This window comes from Mercenaria mercenaria, chromosome 14, assembly GCF_021730395.1.
Source record: "Mercenaria mercenaria strain notata chromosome 14, MADL_Memer_1, whole genome shotgun sequence".
In the NCBI taxonomy this organism is placed as follows: Eukaryota; Metazoa; Mollusca; class Bivalvia; order Venerida; family Veneridae; genus Mercenaria; species Mercenaria mercenaria.
Window position 1 is genome coordinate 23,526,676 of NC_069374.1, and position 25,428 is coordinate 23,552,103.

A 25,428-nucleotide genomic window follows, 5' to 3' on the forward strand; every position below is an offset into this window, starting at 1 on the left:
TTAATAATGTCTCTGCGACTGTTTACATCTGTGACTTTTACACAGTCGTTAGCATGGTGATTTTCACTACAATAAATGCACTGCTTTTGGTTGCGCGGAAAAATTGATGATTTCTGTCTTCTTCCATTTTTCGACCTTTGTCGCGCGCTCGCGAAAAATGAGGCTGTTGCTGGATAGTCGTCTGCGATCTCAGAAGGTTTTCCGGCTTCCATGATATTCAGTTCGCGATATAACGTCTTTCGTTATTCGTCTAGCTGCCAATTGTCACTTCCATGTTCCCTCGCTAAATTCTTTCTAATTTCTGCTGGTAACTTGTCAATTATCACTGGCACTAACAAAGTCCCATAGTTACTTTGACACTCGCCTAACGACTCCAAACCGCGAATGTAAGATTCTAATTTGTCTATATAATTTCTCAAGCCGTGCAATGTATAACTTGGAGCTGGGATATTCAATAACGTCTGCATGTATGTATGAACAATCTTGTGTTTTTGTCTGTACCTTTCTTTCAGTAGATTGATTGCTTGGATGTAATTCGCGTTTGTCAGAGCAAATCCATGTATAGTTTGAGCTGCACTGCCCTCTAGCTGATTCTTGAGGTAATTAAATTTTTGCACTTCACTGAGATTAGGATTTAGATGAACTGTAGATTCATAAGCGTCCCAAAAACTCTGCCACTCAATAATATTACCACTAAATACCGTAAGTGTTAGTTTTGGAAGTCTCTGGTATTGTAAAGAATTTGCAAAAGAAGTACCTGATTGTCTTTGTCCACTCTGCGCTTCCGTAGATTCCGTAGAAACAGCTGTCATGCGTGATCGACTGTCCTCTCCTAGCGCGTTCGCTGCATTGTTCGTGTTTTCGTCCTGTTGCGTCTCTTCACCGTCTATTCTGCATTTCAAATTATCGCTGAATTCCTTTAAATGCTGTTATTTTACTTCAATGTCCAAACAAAATTCCTGAGCGCTCACGATTTCCTCTTCGATTTTCGTCACTTCTGTTGCTTCTAAGATTTTATCGTTTAATGCCTTTACTGTCTCTAGTGTTTGCGATATTGCTTTGATTATTGTTTTGAATTGGATCCAATCGGAATTTTCCTTTGCCGTATCGATTTTCTGCAACTGACTCGTAATAACTCGGTAATGTCCCTCCCGTATCGAACGTAATTTCTCTGCCTTCATGGTTTTTTTTTCGTCACGGCACCAAAATGTGGAAAATAGGGTCGTATAACAATAGACGCGTTGTGTACTTTACCAATCTATTCTCTGAAACCGTCAAACCAAAAAACATATACATAGTAAGTGACGTCAACGACGTCTTACATACAATGGCGGTAAATAACGTCATACATATAAGAGCGTTAATCCCAACAAACACGATGCGACAGTGCGATGTAAACATCGCACTAGTGGATTTTCGTAAAATCGATCTTAGGTCGATACAAAAATGTGAAAACACGATGCAAAACTATCGATTATTGGGTAATCGCGTCATCATCCTTTCTTCACGTGTCCGCATCGTAATAATTATCATACTGTTGCGCTTACCAATTTACATAGCAAAGGGATGAAATAACATTGGCACTTTCTGCACACCGTATCCCGCGTACTTCATGAGTTTTCGTCTTTTAGGATGATCGTGGAGTCCAGTCATGTCTTTCAATTAAGCCGATGCTATGAGGTTTTAGGAGTGTTGCACATTTCATTAGCTGTGCTGATCGAAAATATTCTGATATTATTTTGCTTTGCTGCATATTATGCTTCTAAATTTAGTTCTTATATTTACACGCAAGTGCTCGACTCTAACACTGAAGATATAGAGGGTATTTTCTGTTTCCGTGTTAGCCTAAAATATATGTCACTCCTGAATACCAGTTATAATATTTTCGCAAGTGGTGTAGCCAGATTGTCAGATACACCAGTATTTTCCTTTATTATTTCAATGTTTAACTAAAAAATAGAACGCCCGTCTATTCGAAACCTTATCAGTGAAATGGATTTTCTATCTAAGAATATGGGTATTGTCCAAATTCATTACAGAGTTTTGGACGTTGATGCTGCGATAGTTTTCAGTTGCATCCTATGCCTTTGTGACGTTTCAAACAAGTATTTCGTACTTCGTGCGTTTTTAACGGACTACAAGTAGTATTTTTATAAAATTTTATAAATAACTGAAGAGAATTATCTCACATGTAGTCCGTTTCAGTTTTGATCTTTTTGAGTTGCATCCTACACCCTTGCGAAATTTCAGCCAAGTATCTGCTTTTAACAGTGAATTATTTAATTTCGGACTTATTATCAAATCTGGACTTCAGGGGTTTTCTTAACGGACTGTAAGTAGTATTTCTTATAAAATTCTATGAATAACTGTAAGAGAAATGTCCCTCATGCAGTCCGTTTGAGTTAGATTTTGAGATAATTTCCAGGCAATTTTGCAGATCTAAAAAGGGCTGTCTCATGACAGACAGTACGGTCGTCCAATCGAAAGATTGTCAGTGAAATGGATTTTCTATCTAATGATATGTATATTGTTCAATTTCATGTAAGAGATATGGGAGTAGCCTCGATCTTTTTCAGTTGCATCTAACACCCTTGTGAAGTTTCAACCGAGTATCGGCTTTAAACAATGAATTATTCAACTTCGGACTTATTATTAAATCTATACATGTGTTTTATTTTTTAACGAACTATAACTAGTATTCCTTATAATATTCTATAAATAACTGTAAGAGAAATGTCCCTCATACAGTCCGTTTTAGTCAGGTTTTGAGATATTTCTAGGCAGTCCAAAAGTGCAGTCTCATAGAAGACACCATGTTCGTCTTTTCGAAAGCCTGTCAATGAAATGGAATTTCCATCTAAGAATAAGTATCTTGTCCAAATTCATGTAAGAGATATGGGAGTTGGTGTCGTGATCTTTTTCATTTGCATCTGACACCCTTTTGAAGTTTCAACCGAGTATCTGCTTTAAACAGTGAATTATTTAATTTCGGACTTATCATTAAGTCTAGACTTTAGACGTTTTGTCTTTAAAGGACTATAAGTAGTATTTCTAATAAAATTTTATAATTTACTGTAAGAGAATTGCCCTCATATAGTCTGTTTTAGTTAGGTTTTGATCTTTTTAGTTACTTCAGGTGTTTTTAACGGACTGTAAGTAGTATTTCTTATAATATTTTATAAATAACTGTAAGGGAAATGTCCCTCATACAGTCCGTTTTAGTTAGGTTTTGACATAATTTCTTGGAAATTTTACAGGTTTAAAAAGGGCTGTCTCATGACAGATAGAACGCTCGTCAAGTCGAAAGCTTGTCAGTGAAATGGATTTTCTATCTAAGAATATACCTATTGTCCAAATTCATGCAAGAGATATTGGAGTTGGTGCCGTGATCGTTTTTTTTTTTTATTCGCACCCAACACCCATGTGAAGTTTCGACCAAGTATCTGCTTTAAACGGTGAATTATTTAATTTCGGACATATTATTAAATCTAGACTTCAGATGTTCTGGTTTTTTAAATGATTATAAGTAGTATTTCTTATAAAATTCTATAAATAACTGTTACAGAAATGTCCCTCATACAGTCCATTTAAGTAAGCTTTTGAGATAATTTCCAAGTAATTTTACAGGTCTAAAAAGGGTCGTCTCATAACAGACAGCACGTTCTCCTATTCGAAAGCCTGACAGTGAAAGGGATTTTCTATCTTAGAAAAGGTATATTATCCAATTTTATGAAAGAGTTATGGGAGTAGATGCCTTTTCAGTAGCATATGACATCACGCTTTTTTTTAAACGTATTATAAGGAGTATTTCTTATAAAATTCTATAAATAACTGTAACAGAAATGTCCCTAAAATAGTCCGTTTAAAAAGCAATGATGGTAAAAAGGGACATTTTCAAAACATGCTGAATTGTAATAAAACATGTTTTAAGATCATCAGATATGCTCAATACGTGTTAATATGCTAAAATACATTGGGTAACAAGGGAAGGGACGGAAGTGTCTGTGAAAATTTTCACAGATCTAGTCTAATTTAGATCTGATACATAGTTCGACGCCGTCAGGCGGCGTCGAGTATATGGGATACACTTTTATTTCGGACCCTGTAAAGATGGTAATGAATAGTTTCGGAGTGATAAACTGAACACAGTGAATAGTTTTTAAAATGACCAACGATAATACACAATAGATTTTAGTGCATAAACAAAAAATGGCAAAAAGAAAACATAAAAAAATGTATGTAATGCAATTTATTATGTGATATAAAACAATGTTATCTGTCTTTCCTCTCCTTATTTGTAGAACAGAAAAGATTTCTTTTATTTACAATTTCGTCAAAATGTTGATCCGATTTATTGATATGGGAGGTCTTACCTATCTCATTTTCTATTAATAGAACACACCGCAGATATACCGCAACGTGTGAATTGCGGACAAGTGAGCATTCATGTATTTTACAATACCATTTCAGTAACTTCGAAGAGAATATTAAAAAATAAAAATACGGAAAATTACACTTTGCCTGCATAAAATTCATTGTAAAACATATTAACAAATTAAATAAAGGAATCAATAAGCATATATATGTTGAAATGAACGAAGGAAGTGCCACTGTTAACTTATTTTTAACCTTTTGTCTTATTTACGGTTCAACGAGGACTTCAAGTTAATCGTTCGTCCGAAAAAAAAATGAATTCTATGATATTCCAAAAGTATACAAGAAAGATTCATGCCTTGTGAATAGGGGCAATATAGAGATTACTCATGTTACATCATTATTTTCTTGGACAAAATTTTTGGTTGTTTTGGCAACGGAAACAGTAAAATGCTGCGTATAATCTGGATTCTGAAATCTATAATGTAGATGACTAAGGTCTATGAAACTTCATCAATGAATAGAAGACACTCATTACATTACATGATAATAAAAATAATGGTTTCTGTGAACCACAACTTTGAAATAATTATCTTTTAACATAACCTCATTTTCCAACAAAGTGCATTTCTGTGAAACTTCATACACACGCTTCTGCATATAAGATTTCACAGGTGCTGGCCTTAGTGAAATAATAACTTTAATTTTGTATGTAAAGGGACCACCTACTCGAAATGTCAATGTCATTGCAAGCAGAGGATTTGTATTGCATGGTAATACTTTTCTATCATGTTTATTCTTCATGTTTTAAACAGTTTATAACATATATTGTTTCATGTGCATATGTTGATAATTTGTAGCCGGTCAGACTAATAAAGTAATGATTAGGTGATTTCTCATATTGCAATAAACGTACTTCAAACACAACACTTGGCGGCGTCTTTGATGCTTGCATCAATGAATTTCCTTGTATGTATATAACTTGCATATGCCGTGGCATACAACCAATCGGAAACCTTTGAAGCATAAACCAATTCACTTATTACCTCATGAATACTAAAGCAGCTTCCAGTTACGAGTAATTGATTGATAGAAGAGAAATGTTCAGCATTAGGTACCTTTGAATATAGGCTTAAAAACAATGTACTCAGAAAAATGCATGATAGATTGGAACTGTAGTAACATGATTATATATTTTGCTACATTGTAAATGTAGTTAATCTATCGCTATACTTTTACCATCACCCATCATATTATTACAATACTTGCCATTTCTTTGAAATTAATTATACAAAGCAATGCATAACTGAAAAAGTATCAAATCATTTTTATTAAAATTGACCAAAAGATATTTCTGCATGAATGTCTAAACTTCAAACAAATACCCACTTAACTGCGAGACCTTTTGCATTATGTACAATCGGTGCTTGCAAAATAAGACAATTGTTCCCGCATAGGTAAAATCACTGGAAACGCCAGTCCAACGTGCAAGAAAAATAATTTTTATAGAATTATACATATGATGAAAAAAATGTTAAACATTTGTTTGGGAAAAAAGTTGTTTAAACTAAACTGATTGTGTTTGTTACATTTATTGCTTATTTTAAGACTTGAACTCTGCACTATGGCAGCGTCCTGGTGCCAGCAGAGAGAATAAAATTTGTCTTACTTACGACTAACAATCTCCTATGTAGAACATAGGTTCTCCTAAGTAGGACTTAGTATCTCTTACGTTAGACTAAGTATCTACTACGTAGGTATATATTGCATATGTAGACATGCTATCTCCTACTACGTAGGACACTATCTCCTACGTAGAAATTGGTATCTCCTACGCAAGACTTAGCATCTAAGTATGTTTTAATCTTTTCAATTCAGAAACTTCACACATGAAATGTTTGTTTCCTAGCTCTAGTTTCCTCAGATATGCCCCATGTCAATATCCAGCAGCGTGCTTAATCCTCAGTATTCTTTTTGTGCCCCCACTACCCAGTGGAGGGGTATATATATTTGTCTTGTCCATGCGTGCGTCCGTCCGTCAGAAAAAAGTTTGTGACGCGCCTTACTCAAAAAGTATCTGGTATAAATTAATGAAACCTTGCATGAGTCATTATCATGGTATGAACTTGCGCACATTCTAGTTTTCGTCTGGCTCCGCTTCCTCTTTCTAGAGATACGATCCCTAAAATAGTCAAGAATGCACATTTTCACATAATGACGTACCTAGCTAAAAAGTATTGATGTAAATTCATGAAACCTTACATGAGTCTTTATCATATTGTAACCTTGCACACTTGGCATTCTTCTTGAGATTTTAGCGCTAAGTAAAGAGTTACAGCCTTTAATTTAGCCAAAATAGTGTATTTTTCGTTTGTGATACTCATAGCTCAAAAGTATATGACATAGAATAATGAATGACCCTTTATATAAAGTGTTTATTGAAGCTATACCCACTTAAGACTGCAAAAAATGAATTATTGCTCCTTATTTGTGACAAAAATATCAGTGGGGCACGCACACCCTGTGACACATTTTAGTTATTGCTTTTATCCTTTTTACACATTCTACAAACAACACTGTAGGGTTTGGTATTGGGACACTACATTCTTCTGGCTACTCCTATCAATCTGCGTGTTGTCTCAGGATTGGTGTGACATAGTCCAGATACAGAAGGGGATATGATTGTTATGCCAGTTGCTTAAATGCAGTAGAGTGAAGTAACTGGCATTATTTCAAATCTTTTCTTGTATAAATTTCTTTTGGCAAGATTGTTAAAATTTACTTAAATACTTTCAGTACAATATATATACTGCGTATTTGTACTTACTTGATTTTCGCCGGTATATGATCTTTCAAATGTCGAGGAAGTAGTGTCCTTACAATATAGCAAGGTAGTTAACAGATGCATAGTGTAAGAATTACATGTTTGCTAAACTACTTGTTACATTCATTAGCATATGGTTGAATGCTTAATACTAACTTTTTTAATACCTGCGTTACTGTCTGATGAATTATGACCATATAAAGCAATTAAACTTGTGACACAGCTTGAGATGCTGGGCAATACAGTATACATGGGGGTGAATAATAGCATGAATCGACCAATGAATGTAGTTATGATTCATTTATAATCCTGACACTATCTTATTTAATGTTTGCTTGTTTGATGTAAATTTCAAATTTCAAATACCAGCTGTAACAGTTCAAGGTGTAAATTTTTAAAAAAAAAAAGTTTAAAGGCGTTTCGCTATTACAAAGGCGTTCTTTAAAAGATTCTCTTAGATTCACACAGCAGAAAGGAGCAACTCAACCACAACTTGACACAAGACAGTAAATTACACAGGCATTATTATATAGATGTAATACCATCATAGTTTACTGTGACATGTTGTATCTGGAACAACTGATACGTATTAGACCTTCCTGGTTGTATCTATATTTCGAGGGCTGAGTGCGAAACTATTGTACCTAGTTCTCTTTTCATATACAGTTACAATAGCGTCGTGCTCAGCCCTCGATGTATAAGTGTAGTAAATTCTTATATATAACAATAAGAGTCTGATGTCATTGCAAGCTATTCTCACTGACCCTGTAAAGCAAGCTCTGTTTGATTTTGTTTATCAGTTAAACAAAGAAGTTGCGTGTTCCTTGATTAACAATGGTAGACGTGTGGACCAGTAAGAGACCATTATGACGTCAATTAGGTGCCAGATTCATTACTTTAAGGATGAATGAATTTCAGTATAATTCTTATCATCATGCTTTAATTAGCATTTTAGAATGAAAATAAACAATGCCTTCTTGTGCTTTATTGTCTGATTTACAATAATCATTCTGATGCTTGATAATATTTAGCCATTTGGGTTAGTGCGCCAATTCCTGCTTACCCGAATTCGAAGCATGGTAAATCAGATGATAAAATACGTGAAGGCATCTATTATTTAATAAAATCATAGCGGACGTTTACTGTAATGTATAGGAAAGTACTGCACGTATGCGTACACGTGAAATTGCAACATCTCTCATGAATTCACCATAAATTACGACAAAAAAAACTGAACATGCCAATGAAAATGATACTTAAACAACAGTGACTATAGTCTACTGTGAAATCATTTTAATTTTCGTTGACATAAATATTTCATGGTTTTCGTCTAGAATATGAATTTGTTGATATTTGTAGATTGATGCAATCACGAAATCCATGAAAATAAGCACCTCTCCCCATCCCCAAATATTAATGATTTCACAGAAAGTAAATTAAGCTATAGTATGACAAAGCTGACAGATCCTACGAACTTATTACAGCATTATAATCCATCAATTGTGTTTTCAAAATATTAAATAGCAAACTAGACAAAAGAAGAAATCCTTGAACAAAAAAATTGCCTTACAGGTCTGAAAACCTAACATTTCTACATTGGCTTAACTCTTTCAAGCATACTCTCCACCCACCTGCAGGAAGATAGTTAAATCTCACCGCAGTCCTTTGAAAATATTGTCGGTTAATTTTTGGCCATTTTTATGAATCGTATCAGGTAGAAAATATGGCTTCTGGAATGTTAACAAAGTTTTTCTATGACCTGAACTAGCTTTTATTCCTAGATGATCGAGTTTCGAATTCGATCTGTATTTTATAGAAACAAATTTTCTTACAAGGTTTCATGAATATCAGATACAAAATACAGCATTGGAATGTTTACAAAGTTTTTTCCAAATTTTAGTAAAGTGACCCAATTTAGATCCAAGATGACCAGACTTGATGTTTGCCATGGTTTATACTGACAAACCTTCGACACTAAACTAATCTTCCAACGTTAGTTGGTTTTTTCTTTATCTTTAAGCATTACATGAAGTACATTTCTGAAATTTTACAACACACTTTGCAGGATGCATGATGACAGAAACAGAACAATCACAATAGCTCATCTTGAGCACTTTGTGCTCAGTAGAGCTACAAAGAAATAGTACTGAAATTATTTGAACTTGATGATACAGAAACAATGTTATTAATCTGACATGGCGAAATGACCTCTCTGACTAAAACAGCAAAAGATTATACAAAGAATACTTGATTTAGATTCTAAATAACAATCAGTTTCCACGCTCTAAATTTTCTCGTTCTCTTGTAGATCGAGCTGAATTCGGCTTGGTGGCACTATTTAAATTTTCTGCATGTGTCATTTTTAATCTGACTTCTTCTAGCAAAGAATCTGTAAGTCCACCTTGGTTTAATGAAAGAGACAGACGACCAAGGGCCGATGTTGCCTCATTCAAACTGTCAGTAGTTTTAGACAAAGTATCCACCACTACAGTCCCAACTTTTTCTTTTTTAGACTCAGTCTTTGTAGGTTCTTTTTCTTCACTTTCCTTAGTGTCTAGTTCAGTTTCACCATTACCGCGTTCTACATTATTTGCCCCAGTACTTTCTCCTGTATCTTTTTCATTTTGTGGGTTAGATTTTGCAGAAGTTTTTGTACTTGAACTGGACTTTCCACTTTTTGATGATGCAGATGATAGGGTCTGTGAATTGGCTGCACTTTCTTTATTAGAAGTGGCAGAATTTGATAAAGAGTCATTTTTCTCTGAATTTCGTCTCTGACTTGCTGCATAGAGGGGTGTACTTTGAGTCAATGAGCGCTGACCCTGACGTGTTGGAGAAGATGCACGCCTTAGGGAGCCCAGAGAGGCAGGTTTTTGTTTTTCGGCAGTGTTATTTTCTTTGACTGGTGACACACTCCGACTCTGGCGGGGAATGATGGTGTTTGGACGTGTACCACAATACAATATTGTGAAATTTTTCAAACTCTGCAGTGGCATTAAAGGCTGGTTCTTCTTGCTTTTCTCAAAACATTCAATAGCCACATCTGAAATAAACATAATTTTTTAGAACTATATATGCTACATAAATATTATATCATATACTTATAATATCATAAAAGAAGATTTACATGAACCAGAAATTTACAAGAAACATAAATGTTTATGATATTCAGTAACTAGATATCTGGATATGTCACTCATTGCTTAACTCAAAATATCTTTGTCAAAGTAGCTCATTCAAGTATTTCGTAGAAATGAGAAAAACTCAAAATTAAAAAAAAAGATGCATTAAGTGGTTATATCAAATCACAATGTATTTACTGTTTTCTCAAATTATCTTTGTTTATATTTAAACACTGCTTGTGTTTTACATACATTTTCCTGATTCCTTACAATGGTTCAATTACTAGGTCCATTTTAGCTGTTTTACATTAAAATTGAACAGCATATAAAGCAGTATATTATTCTACAAAACAGGTGTCAATTAACTGAAACATGCATTGGATTCCAGAAAAGGACTCCATAAACACTGATAAAGGGACTCACCATTTTAAAAGAAATGTTACATATCTTCATTTTGATGCATTTGCAATAATGTCACAGTGCTTAAATTTCACATTACTAGGTTTAACATTGTTTTTATGCCCCCGAAGGGAGGCATATTAGTTTTCAGCTGTCCGTCCGTTCGTTCGTTAGTTAGTTCGTTAGTCACATGAACTTTTTGCATGAAGGCACTTTACTCGCGAACCACTGTACCCAGGGCCTTCAAACTTCACAGGCTGATAGTACTTATTGAGTATACCACCCCTACTGACTTTGGAGTCACCAGGTCAAAGGTCAAGGTCACAGGGGCCAACGTTAACTTTTTGCATGAAGGCAATTTACTCTCGAACCATTGCACCCAGGACCTTCAAACTTCACATGCTGATAGTACTTACTGAGTACACCACCCCTAATGACTTTGGGGTCACCAGGTCAAAGGTCAAGGTCACAGGGGCCAACGTTAACTTTTTGCATGAAGGCACTTTACTCGCGAACCACTGCACCCAGGATCTTCAAACTTCACATGCTGATAGTACTTATTGAGTATACTACCCCTACTGACTTTGGGGTCACCAGGTCAAAGGTCAAGGTCACAGGGGCCAACATTAACTTTTTGCATGAAGGCACTTTACTCGCGAACCACTGCACCCAGGACCTTCAAACTTCACGTGCTGATAGTACTTATTGAGTATACCACCCCTACTGGCTTTGGGGTCACCAGGTCAAAGGTCAAGGTCACAGGGGCCAACGTTAACTTTTTGCATGAAGGCACTTTACTCGCGAACCACTGCACCCAGGACTTCAAACTTCACATGCTGATAGTACTTATTGAGTACACCACCCCTAATGACTTTGGGGTCACCAGGTCAAAGGTCAAGGTCACAGGGGCCAACGTTAACTTTTTGCATGAAGGCACTTTACTCGCGAACCACTTCACCCAGGACCTTCAAACTTTACATGCTGATAGTACTTTATGAGTACACCACTCGTACTGACTTTGGGGTCACCAGGTCAAAGGTCAAGGTCACAGGGGCCAACGTTAACTTTTTGCATGAAGGCAAAATACATGCGAACCACTTCACCCAGGACCTTCAAACTTCATATGCTGATAGTACTTATTAAGTACACCACCCCTACTGACTTTGGGGTCACCAGGTCAAAGGTCAAGTGTGCGGGGGCATTTGTCCACCATTATGACAGCTCTTGTTTGAAATTGTTACTTTATGATCTTACCAGGATTCATTTTAAAGGGGACAACTTTTGAGAGTATCCCCTCGTATTGGACAGTACAGTTTAACAGGTATTGGACAGGTAGATTGCTTGTCAAGATGGTGTTCGTTTACCAAAAAATTCTGATATACATGTACTGCTAAACCTGAATGTTTTATGGAATCACTGCACACCCACAACCTGTTCAGTTATATTTTTGCATATTCAATGTGAAGCTGATTTCTATAAATGCAATATGGTGTCCTTTTAGGGCTACAATATTCAACGTGAAGCTGATCTATCAATGCAATATAGTGTCTTTTTAGGGCTACACTATTCAATGTGAAGCTGATTTCTATAAATGCAATATGGTGTCCATTTAGGGTTACAATATTCAATGTGAGGCTGGTTTCTATAAATGCAATATAGTGTCCTTTTAGGGCTACAATATTCAATGTGAAACTGATTTCTATAAATGCAATATGGTGTCCTTTTAGGGCTACAATATTCAATGTGAAGCTGATTTCTATAAATGCAATATGGTGTCCTTTTAGGGCTACAATATTCAATGTGACACTGATTTCTATAAATGCAATATGGTGTCCTTTTAGGGCTACAATATTCAATGTGAAGCTGATTTCTATAAATGCAATATGGTGTCCTTTTAGGGTTACAATATTCAATGTGAGGCTGGTTTCTATAAATGAAATATGGTGTCCTTTTAGGGCTACAATATTCTATGTATAGCTGATTTCTATAAATGCAATACTTAGTCCTTTTAGGGCAACTATATCTAATGTGAAGCTGTTTTCTATAAATGCAATATGGTGTCCTTTTAGGGCTACAATATTTAATGTGAAGCTGATTTCTATAAATGCAATATGGTGTCCTTTTAGGGCTACAATATTCAATGTGAAGCTGATTTCTATAAATGCAATATGGTGTCCTTTTAGGGTTACAATATTCAATGTGAGGCTGGTTTCTATAAATGAAATATCGTGTCCTTTTAGGGCTACAATATTCTATGTATAGCTGATTTCTATAAATGCAATATGGTGTCCTTTTAGGGCTACAATATTTAATGTGAAGCTGATTTCTATAAATGCAATATGGTGTCCTTTTAGGGCTACAATATTCAATGTGAAGCTGATTTCTATAAATGCAATATGGTGTCCTTTTAGGGTTACAATATTCAATGTGAGGCTGGTTTCTATAAATGAAATATGGTGTCCTTTTAGGGCTACAATATTCTATGTATAGCTGATTTCTATAAATGCAATACTTAGTCCTTTTCGGGCAACTAATTTTAAATGTGAAGCTGATTTCTATAAATGCAATATGGTGTCCTTTTAGGGCTACAATATTTAATGTGAAGCTGATTTCTATAAATGCAATATAGTGTCCTTTTAGGGTTACAATATTCAATGTGAGGCTGGTTTCTATAAATGCAATACTTAGTCCTTTTCGGGCAACAATATCTAATGTGAAGCTGATTACTCTAAATGCAATACAGAGTACTTTAAAAAAGGCTTTAGTATTTAATGTGAAGCTGATTTCTATAAATATAATACTGATTCCCTTTAAAGGCTTTGGTATTTATTGTGAACCTGATTTCTATACATGCAATACTGAGTCCTTTTAGGGCAACAACACTAAATTTATGGCTGATTCTATGAATGTTATACTTAGTCCTTTTAGGGCAACAGTATTAAATGTGAAACTGATTTCTATGAAAAAAAATATTACATCAGAATTCACACTGATCTTTCAGGTAGTAACAGCAATTTATGGTATCAAGTTCCTTAACTCTGACATGAATTTTAACAAAATTATTCCCCTTTCTGGGATTGAAGCTTTTGCATATAAACTGCTCTCTCTCTCTAAAGTCAATGCAAATATTGAAATGAAAAATGGTGAAAGGTGCATGTCCCATAACTCAGAATAGTATTTTGGCAAAGTTATACCCCTTTTTGGACTTGGAAAATGCAGGTTAAAGTTTAACGCATGGAAACATTATACAAGTTTTAGAGATGTTGGGTGTAACTGAACAAAATCACAGCATCAAGTTCCATAACTCTTACTTGATTCTGGAAAATGTACCTATTCTAGATAGAAAATCCATTTTACTGACAGGCCTTCAAATAGTGGAGTGTCCTGTCATGAGACAGCTCTTGTTGTTTTTACATTGGAATATCTGTTTATTCTTTAATAATGTGACTACTCTAGCAAGCATGATGTGAAAAATGAACTAACACTGAAGAGAGTGTAAAATGATACTGAACCCTAAGCCTCTTACCACTATATTAAACACTGACAAATTAAACAAAAATATCTAAAATATATATATATATATATTATATATCTGTGGTGTATTTTACATACATAGCGTCTCCTCGACAACCCCCGGTATAACCTCTTTTAGGGCCTCGCAGTTACAATGTAGAGCTGGATTCGTGTTAACTTCAATTAAATGGACCTGTTAAAATATACCACTTTCATCGTCAAGATAAAACTATCAAAATTTGAAAACTTTTAAATATTTCCTGAAGATAACTTGTGTCAAAAGCAAAGATAATCTGCCCTTTTTTTCTTATTTTAAAAGAAAAAAAAACATACAAGATACACTGTATTAATTTCCATATTTCATAAAGACTTTATGTATCTATTATGGTTTACTAATTCTGTACCTAGCATGCAAAGGTTCTTTTTTCCAAGCTTTTGACATTAGTTCTTCTGTGCTAACAAGGTTAGGAAGGCGTCCAAAGATTTCTCATGGTATATGAAATTAAATGACATTAACAATATTATTTTGTTACCATACAGACTTTCATAGAAAGTGACCTTGACTCTGTATATTATTTTATATTCTTCAATGTGTAGAAAATAACCTTGACTGAAGCTAGAATGTGTACATACTTGTGTAGAAACTGACCTTGACTGTGTATATGACATATTCTTGTGTAGAAACTGACCTTGACTGTGTATATGACACATTCTTGTGTAGAAACTGACCTTGACTGTGTATATGACACATTCTTGTGTAGAAACTGACCTTGACTGTGTATATGACACATTCTTGTGTAGAAACTGACCTTGACTGTGTATATGACACATTCTTGTGTAGAAAGCTGACCTGATGTGTATATGACACATTATGTGTAGAAACTGACCTTGAACTGTGTATATGACACATTCTTGTGTAGAAACTGACCTTGACTGTGTATATGACACATACTTGTGTAGAAACTGACCTTGTCTGTGTATATGACACATTCTTGTGTAGAAACTGACCTTGACTGTGTATATGACACATTCTTGTGTAGAAAATGACCTTGTCTCTAAGCTGAGTGTCACCATTTAATTTGTGTTGAAATTGACAATGACTGTATATCATTACACATTTTTGTGTAGAAAATGATGAAAATGACCTTGACTATAATAGACTAAGACTATAAGAAAATGTCTCGGGGATCCTGCATACCATTTTTCTGTTATACACTTTTTTCCCCGTGAGAAATCTTTGTCAAACTTGTTTTTGTTTTAACAAAATAACTTGTACTACTTTCACACAATGCTACTACACAAAAACGTACATAAGCTCTCCGCAATCAAGCCAGGCAAAATTTCTTTTGTACAGCGAACTTTTCGGGAAAGTGATGGGTTCACATTCATCTCAATAAGCCAGGTCTGAAAGAAATAAAACTCTGTATTAATTAGAATGATATAGACACTTCAGTATGTGTGAGATGCCAAATCAAAAAGTACCATCATGCTAATCAAACTTTCTTTAAAGTGTGCCGATGTTTCACTTTTAATAAACTTTTTCAGCCTTTCTTTTTATTTTTTAAGGTAGCAGACCCATAGTGACAATGTGATTATATTGTATGCTGTTTTAGTATATCTCTACCCGATCCAGTAGGTTATACAAGTACTGGTACAGGACCTTAATTACTAGACAGAAAAAATATTGCATTGCATGTGTAGAAGACTTAGCTAGACTCCATGTTGTTATACTAGTATTTTATGGTCCTTCAGGATCATGGAGTCCATTCATTGTTGATGTAAAATAGAATGCATTGGTGCTGAGGGGTGTTGTGCTTTTATATCAAATGGAGTCTGCTATTGTTGCTGTGCTTCAAAAGAATCTTCTAACAGTGTTTATTAAAAGAACTTTCCAAATGTCTTTTACAGGTTTACTTTGTTAAAAAAAAATCAAACTACTTGTAAAGATAAACATTTTCCTAGTGAAAGAACATTCTATTTATGAAATCTGTAAAAACTCTGTGATGTTAAAAAAAATGTTGTAGATGGCAGTCTTTTTAATCTGACAACTCACATATACCTAACACACATGTTGTTGTCTGATGTAGCACATGGTCACAGTCTGAAAAAAAAAATAATTGCAGTTCACCATATCTGACTAGCAAATAGTAATGTAACTAAGGTTCCTGTGGAAAAATCTAAACAGGTCATATTTATAGTCAATGAAGGCTGGGCATCCAGGATGATGCACAAACTTCAATAGAAAGGACACATTTGCTGGAAAATATCTATATTTAGTACTGCTTGTGCATTTGTTTTGAAGAACTTTTTTCCCAATCAAGTTTGTTTACATGAATATCACTTTCTGCAATAAGTATCACTTTCTCTGTATCTCCATTATAACCATGCAGTTACTGACCAATGAGATAAACAGAATTTACAAGTCATATAATTAATGTATATAGTTAAAAAATAAGACTATTGCCAAGTAACATTTTGTTGCCATAGCAACCATGCATAAGTAAACTGGCCTATATATAATATCTAAGAAAAATTCTCATTTTTTTTTTTAAATTTTGATGGATCTATTTTAAGTAATTTTAGCTGTTCATTGCCATAGGAACCAAATATATTGTATTGTTACTAAGAAACTAAATAAAAGGACCTGCAAGACAAAAAGAAGAACTTGTAATATTACAGAGGTTGAGATTTCATACTTGTGTAGGTACATATATGCTTTTCATAACATGTTTTGAGGAGAAATGGGAAAATGAGCTGCTAAAAGTCAAAACATTAGAATTTTACTTCAATTTGGGTTTGATATCAGTGAAACCAATATTATTTTGCCATTTCTTTATCAGGTATAGTGGATGCAACTTGACCCCGATGGTTGACCTTTGTATTATAATACATAATGAGGTACAACCTATTATTGAAAAGGAGTGTATTGTATACAAACTAACTGTATATAAATATACATGGACACCCTAAGCACCCCTTATTTATACTAATGAAATCATCGATATGAATAACCAGCCTAAGGTCAACCATCGCGGTCAAGTTGCGACTACTATATATTTAAATGCAAAAAGCCACTCACTCAATATTAAGTGGACAATATTTTAGCAGAAACTTGTTCCTATATGAATGAAATCTCAACCACATATAATTAAATATCAATGTTCAACTGGTATATAGTAATGCTAATTTACAATAATGACACATCTAGTGTGAGGTAAAAGTTGTGCTAAATTATGATAAACTGAATGGCAGAAATCCACACAGAATGAAAGTCAGGTAAGAAAACCTTGCAATACTAGAGCTACTTTATCGAATTGGTTGTACTGTGAAAATTCCGCCATTTAAAGTATACAGCTACCGGTATTTAGCGATACTTACACTTCACACAAGATAATTCATTACCATAAATCGGCCCAGTTACCAGATGAACATAGTCATATTCATGAAACAACAAATGAAACAACAAAAACACATACAGGCAAAAACAACATCAAGTAATAATAGTACTGGATAAATTAAATAGCACATATTTATTTTTAAACTACCCGACTCCGGTCATGGCGGTGAAGAAGTATTTTCTGTTGGCCTTAATATAAATTTCAAAAAACTAAAATTTACGTTATGACATAATAAGACAGAATGATGTGAACAATATAATCCATATCCCTTAAACTTTAAGACATTGTTCTAGTTTGTAGTTTTGCTTGTTTTTTTTTCAATTAATTATTGTTTATATATGATTAATATAAGAATAGAAATAAAACTGCTTGTATTTCATGAATACTAACGTATCTGACCTCAAATGTCAAAAGAATTTTATAATTTCATTCATTCTAGTTTTGGTACATTTCTAAGGCTACCACTTCCGAAATGTTACAGCGGAAGTAAAAATATCACAAAACTGTATGACTAATCTTCACTATTAACCATTTAATTTTTTTGCTAAATCGAGAGAAAGAAACTAAGCTACTGGTACAAATAAATACAGTTTTCACATACCTTCATATCTGTGTCGACCATAAAATCTAGGCCAAACAAATCAAAATATCCAATGCGTGACTGTAACTTGTGTTTTACACTGTTAAAACAATGTATCATAATTTTCTGCATCTGTTTCTGTAAACAAAAAAAAACAAAACATTTCTTCCACATGAATGGATGGCTTAAGTCCAACATTGAAATTACTTTTTTCACAGGCACATGCTCCCACTTTGAACTGTTGTGCAGCTACAGATCACCTTTTCTTGTGATTCCTTTACATAAAAGGTGAACCTAAGATTTAGAATTTTTCATCTTGCATATTAGCATACCTTATAAAGACTACAATTTCTGAATCATGTACATAAATACTGAGTTTTTTAATATTAATTAAATTTTGTGTACATATGACATCATAATGGCCATAACAGTATTTTTATAACTTCAGTATCAACAAATCTGTTACATAAAATGTTACATTAAGTTATACTGATTACCTCCCTTTGAATAGTTATCACCGCTCCGACAGTAAGATTCTTTACTAATTGCTGTTTTATCATACCACAAAAGAATTTGAATATTACTAAATACCCTTATTTCCATTTATTAACTCACAAGGGCAATAGGGGCAATGTGCAAGTATTCTAAAGCATCTGGTTTTTAGGGTTACTAGCTGTCTGGATGTGAGAGACCAGTCTTAAATTTCCAGCATCGGACTGGTTGTTTCTAAGGCCAAATTTACGAAAGGTGAGAATGAAGACCAGTCTCAAACTGCAGGTTTGTCATTGGTGAACTAAAAACTTTACCTCAGAAACATCCAATCAAATGCTTTAATTCTGTATCTAATCGAGGCTTCAAAACCTTGGACCGTGGTCTACATTTTTTTCTGTGTTTGATGCCAAAAACTGCAGCAGTAATTATCCTTCTGTACATTGCTATTAATGACACAAAGTTCAATGAAAATTGTACAAAAAGAACAAGTCAACTTACTGTAAAAGTATTATAGACCCAGTCTTCTTCAATTTCTACAGGGCAGGTTGGTCGAACACTCTCGTTAATGTACTCATTGAACTTGTCCATAGTCCATGCAGTATTCTCCTTCAAGTCTTTGTAGTTAGGGTCCTTCTTCTGTACAAACTGTAAAAAAGTAGAAACATTTACTTTTTATGTCTATAGGAAAAATGTTTATATTACCGTAAAAGCTTGGCACACACCAGCGGCTCAAATACTGCAGGAGCTGAATGTGGCCATAGTCACTTGTAGTTCAGTCTGAGCACAAATTTTAAGATCAAAACATGTATTACTTTATAACATTGATATAATGATGTTGCATATTGCTTAACCCTTAACCTGCTATATTTCTATAATGGACTGGTCCATCTTTCAATTTGGACAGTACCACTTATTACTCAAAGGGGTTTTCACTGAAAATTTACTGACTGAATAGCGAACAGTGCAGACCATGATCAGACTGCACGGATGTGCAGGCTGATCTTGGTCTGCACTGGTCGCAAAGGCAGAATCACTTGTCGCTAGCAGGCTAAGGGTTAAACACCAATTATACTTATGACCTTGGTCAAAATAATGTTCATGAATAGTGCTTTTCTTTTGTCTGTTTTTGGGATAATTCAAGAGGTGAGGTGTACTTGTTTTGACAAAAGAAAAAGCTAGAGATACAAAATAAAAAGCTAGAGCTAAGTGCTTGTCCTTTAAGGCCATATCATAGTGTATAGTATTTGTGCAAAGATTAAACGTATCCAGCCTAGTAGTTTTAGAGAAATCTACTAACATGCAAGACTGTGAAATGTGGCCAATGACAATTGATGAAAGGTTGACAGCAAGAGCTCTTTTTAAAAAAGTTCAAATAGTCAGATTAAAAATCAATATTTAGATTTTTGTTACCACTTATACTGTACCTATAACATTCATACCTGATTAGTGAGGTGTACACCAAGGTCAATGTTATCTGCCTCGTATTTATGGCAACATAACCTCACATATCCTTTATGATATAGAATCAAGAAAGGTACGGTTGAAGCAACCAGCATATAGGCTCGTACGTCAAACTTACGGCCTTCTAGCAACAACGGATTTGTAATATATCTGAAATAAAAATAACAATATTAAGACAAAGTTTACAGTGCATTTAGTAATGGTGACAAACTATAATATACATGTCTTTTTATAAATTTTGTTGGATGCTCATGTTGTCATTATGCCAAGTTGCAAAGAGACAGATTTTACCTGTATTTTCTTGCCTTTGTATCCTCAGCTGGTCCAGCAACAGCGTGATCAAATTGTCTTGGCAAAGCTGCACCAACACAACTGATGCATGATGGGAGTTTAACAAGTCCCAGAATATGAATCTTACTACATTTATATATTTCATGTTTCAAGACTATATATATGTATATGGTCATTACCATGCTGTAAGCTTGAATCACACTGCCCCAGATGGGCTTCTGGATGAGTTCTAGATTCCCATCCCTGGATTTCTCCAGATGTGTAAGAAAAATAATGGGTTTTATGAATATTGCAATTGTAACAGAACCTTAAGTAACCTAATATTAGAACCAGAATAAAACCATAACAGATTGGTTTTTTTACCACCGTGGTTGTTTTTTCGGACTGTTATGATCTTTTCAGAACTGTTATGGATTACAGATTCCTTACGGATATATTCTATGTGGAAACATTTTGAGCATGTTCAAAACTTCGCACCCTTGCCCCTGGATGCCCCCAATTTCTGAACAGATACACCGGATAACTTACGAATGAGTTAGGAGTTCTACGGATGCATTACGGATGCTATCCAGAACTCATCTGCAAACCCATCTGGGGCAGTGTGATTCTAGCTATACATACAACACAGTTACACTGGCAAAATTCCATTTAGGCACTGTAGGCCCTGGCCTGCACAGTAGGCTCTGGCCTGCACTGTATGCCCTTGCCTGCATATAGTGAAAATCATGTTTTATTAACATATTGACTTTATATTGAAAACTGTTTACTGTTATATTGAAAGGATATGACTTTGTTTATCCTTGCATGTTTTAGACAATATTTCAGCTCTGTGTTGGCAGGCAGCTATCTAGTGCTAACCAGTGTTCCAGGATTTTGTACCAGAACTAGCCTGTTCTCTGCAAATAACTGCCAACTTCCCAACATGAATCAGAGGTGGACGACAAAATGACTTCTAACACAATGTCTTTTATTAATTCATGACTAACCCTGGGTGACCAAACTAGTATCCCAGCCATTCAAAGGTCTGTGCTCTCCCTATAGAGCTAAGCAGACAGCAACCTGAAGATGTTAACAGAATGTCTTTTTCACAAAGAGAATGTTTTTTTCTTTAAAAAGAGTTACCTTTGAACAATTCTGTTCATGAGAGGTCGGCCAGGTTTTTGAGGTTGTTGTTTTTTCTGCTCTCGTTCTTCCAGGAGCTGGTTAATGGCTTCACGATTACGTATCAAGAATATTCCTTTGCCTTGGTTCATACCTACAGGCTTACATATCCACATCTCATTGTCTGAAACAGAACAATAATACAGTATCACCTGTAAATATGACACCTCTCAAGACCTAATACCTGCCTACAATTGTATAGTCTTTCCAGTTAAGATAGTGGACACGTTATGACAACTGGTAATTTTCATGTGATTAAGTATTCATCAGGCAATCGGACATTCTTTATATGCAAATATAGCTCTATGCACATATGACTTTCCGTAAACACCACTGAATGCCCAAATGGCACACAGAGAACACATAACTCAGCCAACTGCCATTGTAGGTCCATTACCTTAAGCCAGTTTCTCAGTAACCTGACCATACTAGAACAACATCAGACAAGTTGCGAGTTTTATCAAGCAGTATCAGTTCTATTAAAGTCACACAATTAGGCATAAATTTAAGAACAGCCGCTATAAAAATGACGATGCCATAAGGGTTTAGAACTTATATCATAAAACTGATAAATCTTATTCTGTCTTGGTTTTTTGGTTTGACTTTTCTTTTTTAAAATCAGTATATTTAAAATAATTGTACAGTCAAATTTACTCAAAGACAAGTAAGTTGTCTTTTTTCTTAACCCTTATCATGCTGGACACTACTGATTCTGCCTTTGCGACCAGTGCAGATCATGATCAGCCTGCACTGTTCGCCATCAGTCAGTATCTTTTTGGTAAGCATCCCTTTTAACAGTTAATGGTTCTGTCCAAAATGAAAGATGGACAAGTTAATTATAGAAATTTAGCAGGGTAAGGGTTAACTACTTATAATTTAGAACATACAAATTTAAAAACAAAACTTACCTTTATAAACTTCTAGAAACAAGTCTCTGTCTGATTTCTCATCAAGTTTATATGTCTCTGGATGAAAGTCTGACATTCTCAACCTTGGTAACCTCCCTTTTGTACTAAGAGTTACCCGCTCATACTCCTTCAAACTGTTGAGCAGACCAAGTTTGTTTGTGAGCAGATGAGAGTTGGGTAGGTGATTTACTAATTGGTCACCTGTAAAAAAGAAAGAAAAAATAGTTCAAGTGAATAAAAAAGGACTGTAACTGTAGTTGGTACATTCTCAAAAGTATAAATGCAGTCAATGCATTTCAGCTGTACTCCTTGAAGAAAAAGTCAAGTTTATTTCATATTGATAAATTTTTGTAAGTTTCAGTCAAAACTTCTTGAAAACTGTATGATATTAAAGGATTTTGGGATGCACTTTGGATGGATAAGAATATGCCTTGCCACCTCTGAACCCAATTTTTTTTTTGCAAATGATGGATAACGCACACAGTAAACTCCTGCTCTACACACTTTTATTTTGTAAAAATACTGATCTTATATATTGCCCTTAAAGATAAAATATTATACAATGTGGATTTTGATAAACGCATGTTTTTTCAGTTTAGAACTGTAATATGCTAAGAACACTCTACTAATAAAAAAGAATTGGTCATGTGCTTGATTTTTTGCAAGACTGACTTGAAATTTTTTTTACCTAAAGCATGTCTTCACTGTCATTTTTATGGAAGTCTATGAGAAAGTCAGGATTCTGATTACATTTTTGAGTATTCAAACTATCCTGTGATGCAAATTTTAATGAAAGGTCTCACAGGATTAAATGATTGTGGTGTCTGTGAGTTTAATTAACCAGGTTTTCAACGAAAACCTGAGTTATTAGATTGGGGTATGTCGTTGGTCGGGCGGGCGGGCGGCGTCAAACTGGTGTTTCCGGTCAATAACTTTTGTTTCGGTAAAGATATTTGAATAAAACTTGGTATGTATGTAGCTTATATCAAGACAAAGGCTGGGATTGATTTTGGGGTTTCTGGGGTCAAGGTCACTGTTACTTAAAATAGAAAAAGGGTTTCCGGTCAATAACTTAACTTAGGAATGAGCTATCATGATGAAACTTGGTGTATAGAAAACCTATATAAAGTTGTAGCTTGGGATTGATTTTGGGGTTTCTGGGATCAAGGTCAAGGTCATTGTTACTAAAATAGGGTTAGGTTAGGGTTAGTTAGAGTTAGGGTTTAGGGTTAGGGTTAGGGTTAGGGTTGTGCTTTAAAGTGGTGCACTGTGATTCAGTATACATTTTTATTCTTATGAAAAGTGTTGAAAACCTGGTTTCGTGGCATTGCCGCGTTTCTTGTTTTAAGATATCTGTCCATGATTAAAAAAATATAAATTCACAGCTGATTTTTGCACAAGTTTTCAAATTTTAGGACAGTAATGGTTCTAAGTAACAAAAGAATTTCCAGTTACTGTGAAATCATTAATTTTTGTGATTTATTTTTGTGGAGGAATAAATTTGTTGGAGGATCAATTTTGATGGAGGATCTATTTTTGTGGAAGAATGATTTTGGCGGAGGATTTATTTTTGTGAAGGATCAGATTCTGGATTAATGACAATTTAGCAGTGATAAACATGCATAACTACCTTAAGGAGGAAAAAATATTAGAGAAACAGCATTTTCAAAATAATTTATTTGACAGTCTGAATCTTTCAACACTTTTAATATATAATTCATACTGATATTTCTTTTGCACCTTATAGATCTTGAACCAATTTCCTTCAATATATTTTGCTTAAGAAATAATTCTACCATGATATTTACATAACCGATTATCTTTATATGTCTAAGCATTAAAATAAAACCTTCTACATACCTTCCCTGAAAGCACCGTAATTGATTCTAGTTTTGCACTCAACCCATTTTAACTTGAACCTTTCGTCAAATTTGTCTGTTATTCTCTTCCATCCAAGACTTACTAATGGAGCTTCAACTCTGAAAAACAAAAATGTAATATGTCTGGAGTTTTTTTTATGCATCTTTAGTTTTAAGTTTAATACCATTTTCTAAAGATATCAAATACCCACCATACACTTATATTTTACCCCTGTGAAATGAAACGTTACTGTTCATGAACAGTGCATGCATAATTCATGAATGGAGTTCATGAACACTTCATGAATTGTTCATGAAGATAAAATGGCACAAATTCTTAAAACATTCTTAAATACCGTGTTCATGAACAGTGCATGAAAAGTAAAAGATGACTTCAAGAACTAATGTACATGAACAGTTCATGAACTATTCACATCATGAATAGTTCTTGATATTTTGTTGAACATGAATAGTTCATGAACTTCTTGCTATATGTTTTTATTGTGCCATTTTATCTTCATGAACTAGCAGTGAACCATTCATGAACATGATTCTTCATTAGTTCATGAACTACCGGTCATGAGTAGTGCATGAAAGATTCAAGAAAATAACATCATGACTGTTCTTTTAACCTTTTATCATGGACAATTCAAGAACTCTGTGTGATTCTTAAGTAGTTAATGAACTGTTCATGAACACATTTTAAGGACAGTTCATGTCCAAAAAGTCATGAACACAAATCAAGAACTGTTGAAGGTTAGTTCATGAACAGTTCTTTAATGGTTTGAAGTGTTCATGATTTCAAGAACTGCATTTTGCAGGGGTTATCTTTAGATATTTATTTCAAATGTAGAAAGTCCTCATAAAATGTATGGGACTTTACTAAATACTGTGAAATCATTTAAATTTGCTGGCATGAAATTTCGCGCAAACGTGAAAAAGACTGTTTCACGCGGGCTTTAATCCGTGCATTTTCAATTTTAGAAATGAAGAAATAAAATTAAAAATTAATAGTAGCGCGGTCTTAAATTCGCGCATCGGTCCTA

At 34.4% G+C, this 25,428-nt stretch overlaps 2 protein-coding genes across 6 annotated transcripts in view; both read right to left on the reverse strand.

The window, feature by feature from the left end:
- Window positions 1-242: 242 nt before the first annotated feature.
- LOC123533242 (uncharacterized) lies at window positions 243-1,653 on the reverse strand. Its single transcript, XM_053522542.1, has 2 exons — window positions 1,556-1,653; window positions 243-891 (listed from the first exon to the last, which is right to left on the reverse strand). The coding sequence occupies exons 1-2, from the start codon at window positions 1,651-1,653 to the stop codon at window positions 243-245; spliced, it is 747 nt and encodes a 248-aa protein (XP_053378517.1).
- A 5,641-nt stretch (window positions 1,654-7,294) lies between these two features.
- Window positions 7,295-25,428, reverse strand: part of LOC123526557 (protein polyglycylase TTLL10-like) — a 38,191-nt gene continuing 20,057 nt past the window's right edge. For 4 of the 5 annotated variants that reach the window (XM_045305768.2, XM_045305767.2, XM_045305766.2 and 1 more), the window contains exons 3-10: window positions 24,384-24,502; window positions 22,524-22,724; window positions 21,577-21,739; window positions 20,142-20,313; window positions 19,201-19,347; window positions 18,232-18,348; window positions 14,332-14,425; window positions 7,295-10,241 (exon numbers count right to left, since the gene is read on the reverse strand). In XM_045305768.2, coding sequence (XP_045161703.2) covers window positions 9,469-10,241; window positions 14,332-14,425; window positions 18,232-18,348; window positions 19,201-19,347; window positions 20,142-20,313; window positions 21,577-21,739; window positions 22,524-22,724; window positions 24,384-24,502 — 1,786 coding nt within the window. In that variant the 3' untranslated portion in view covers window positions 7,295-9,468. Of the gene's footprint in view, window positions 10,242-14,331; window positions 14,426-15,542; window positions 15,637-18,231; window positions 18,349-19,200; window positions 19,348-20,141; window positions 20,314-21,576; window positions 21,740-22,523; window positions 22,725-24,383; window positions 24,503-25,428 lie in introns of all 5 variants that reach the window. The other variant, XM_045305765.2, reaches the window with a different exon arrangement.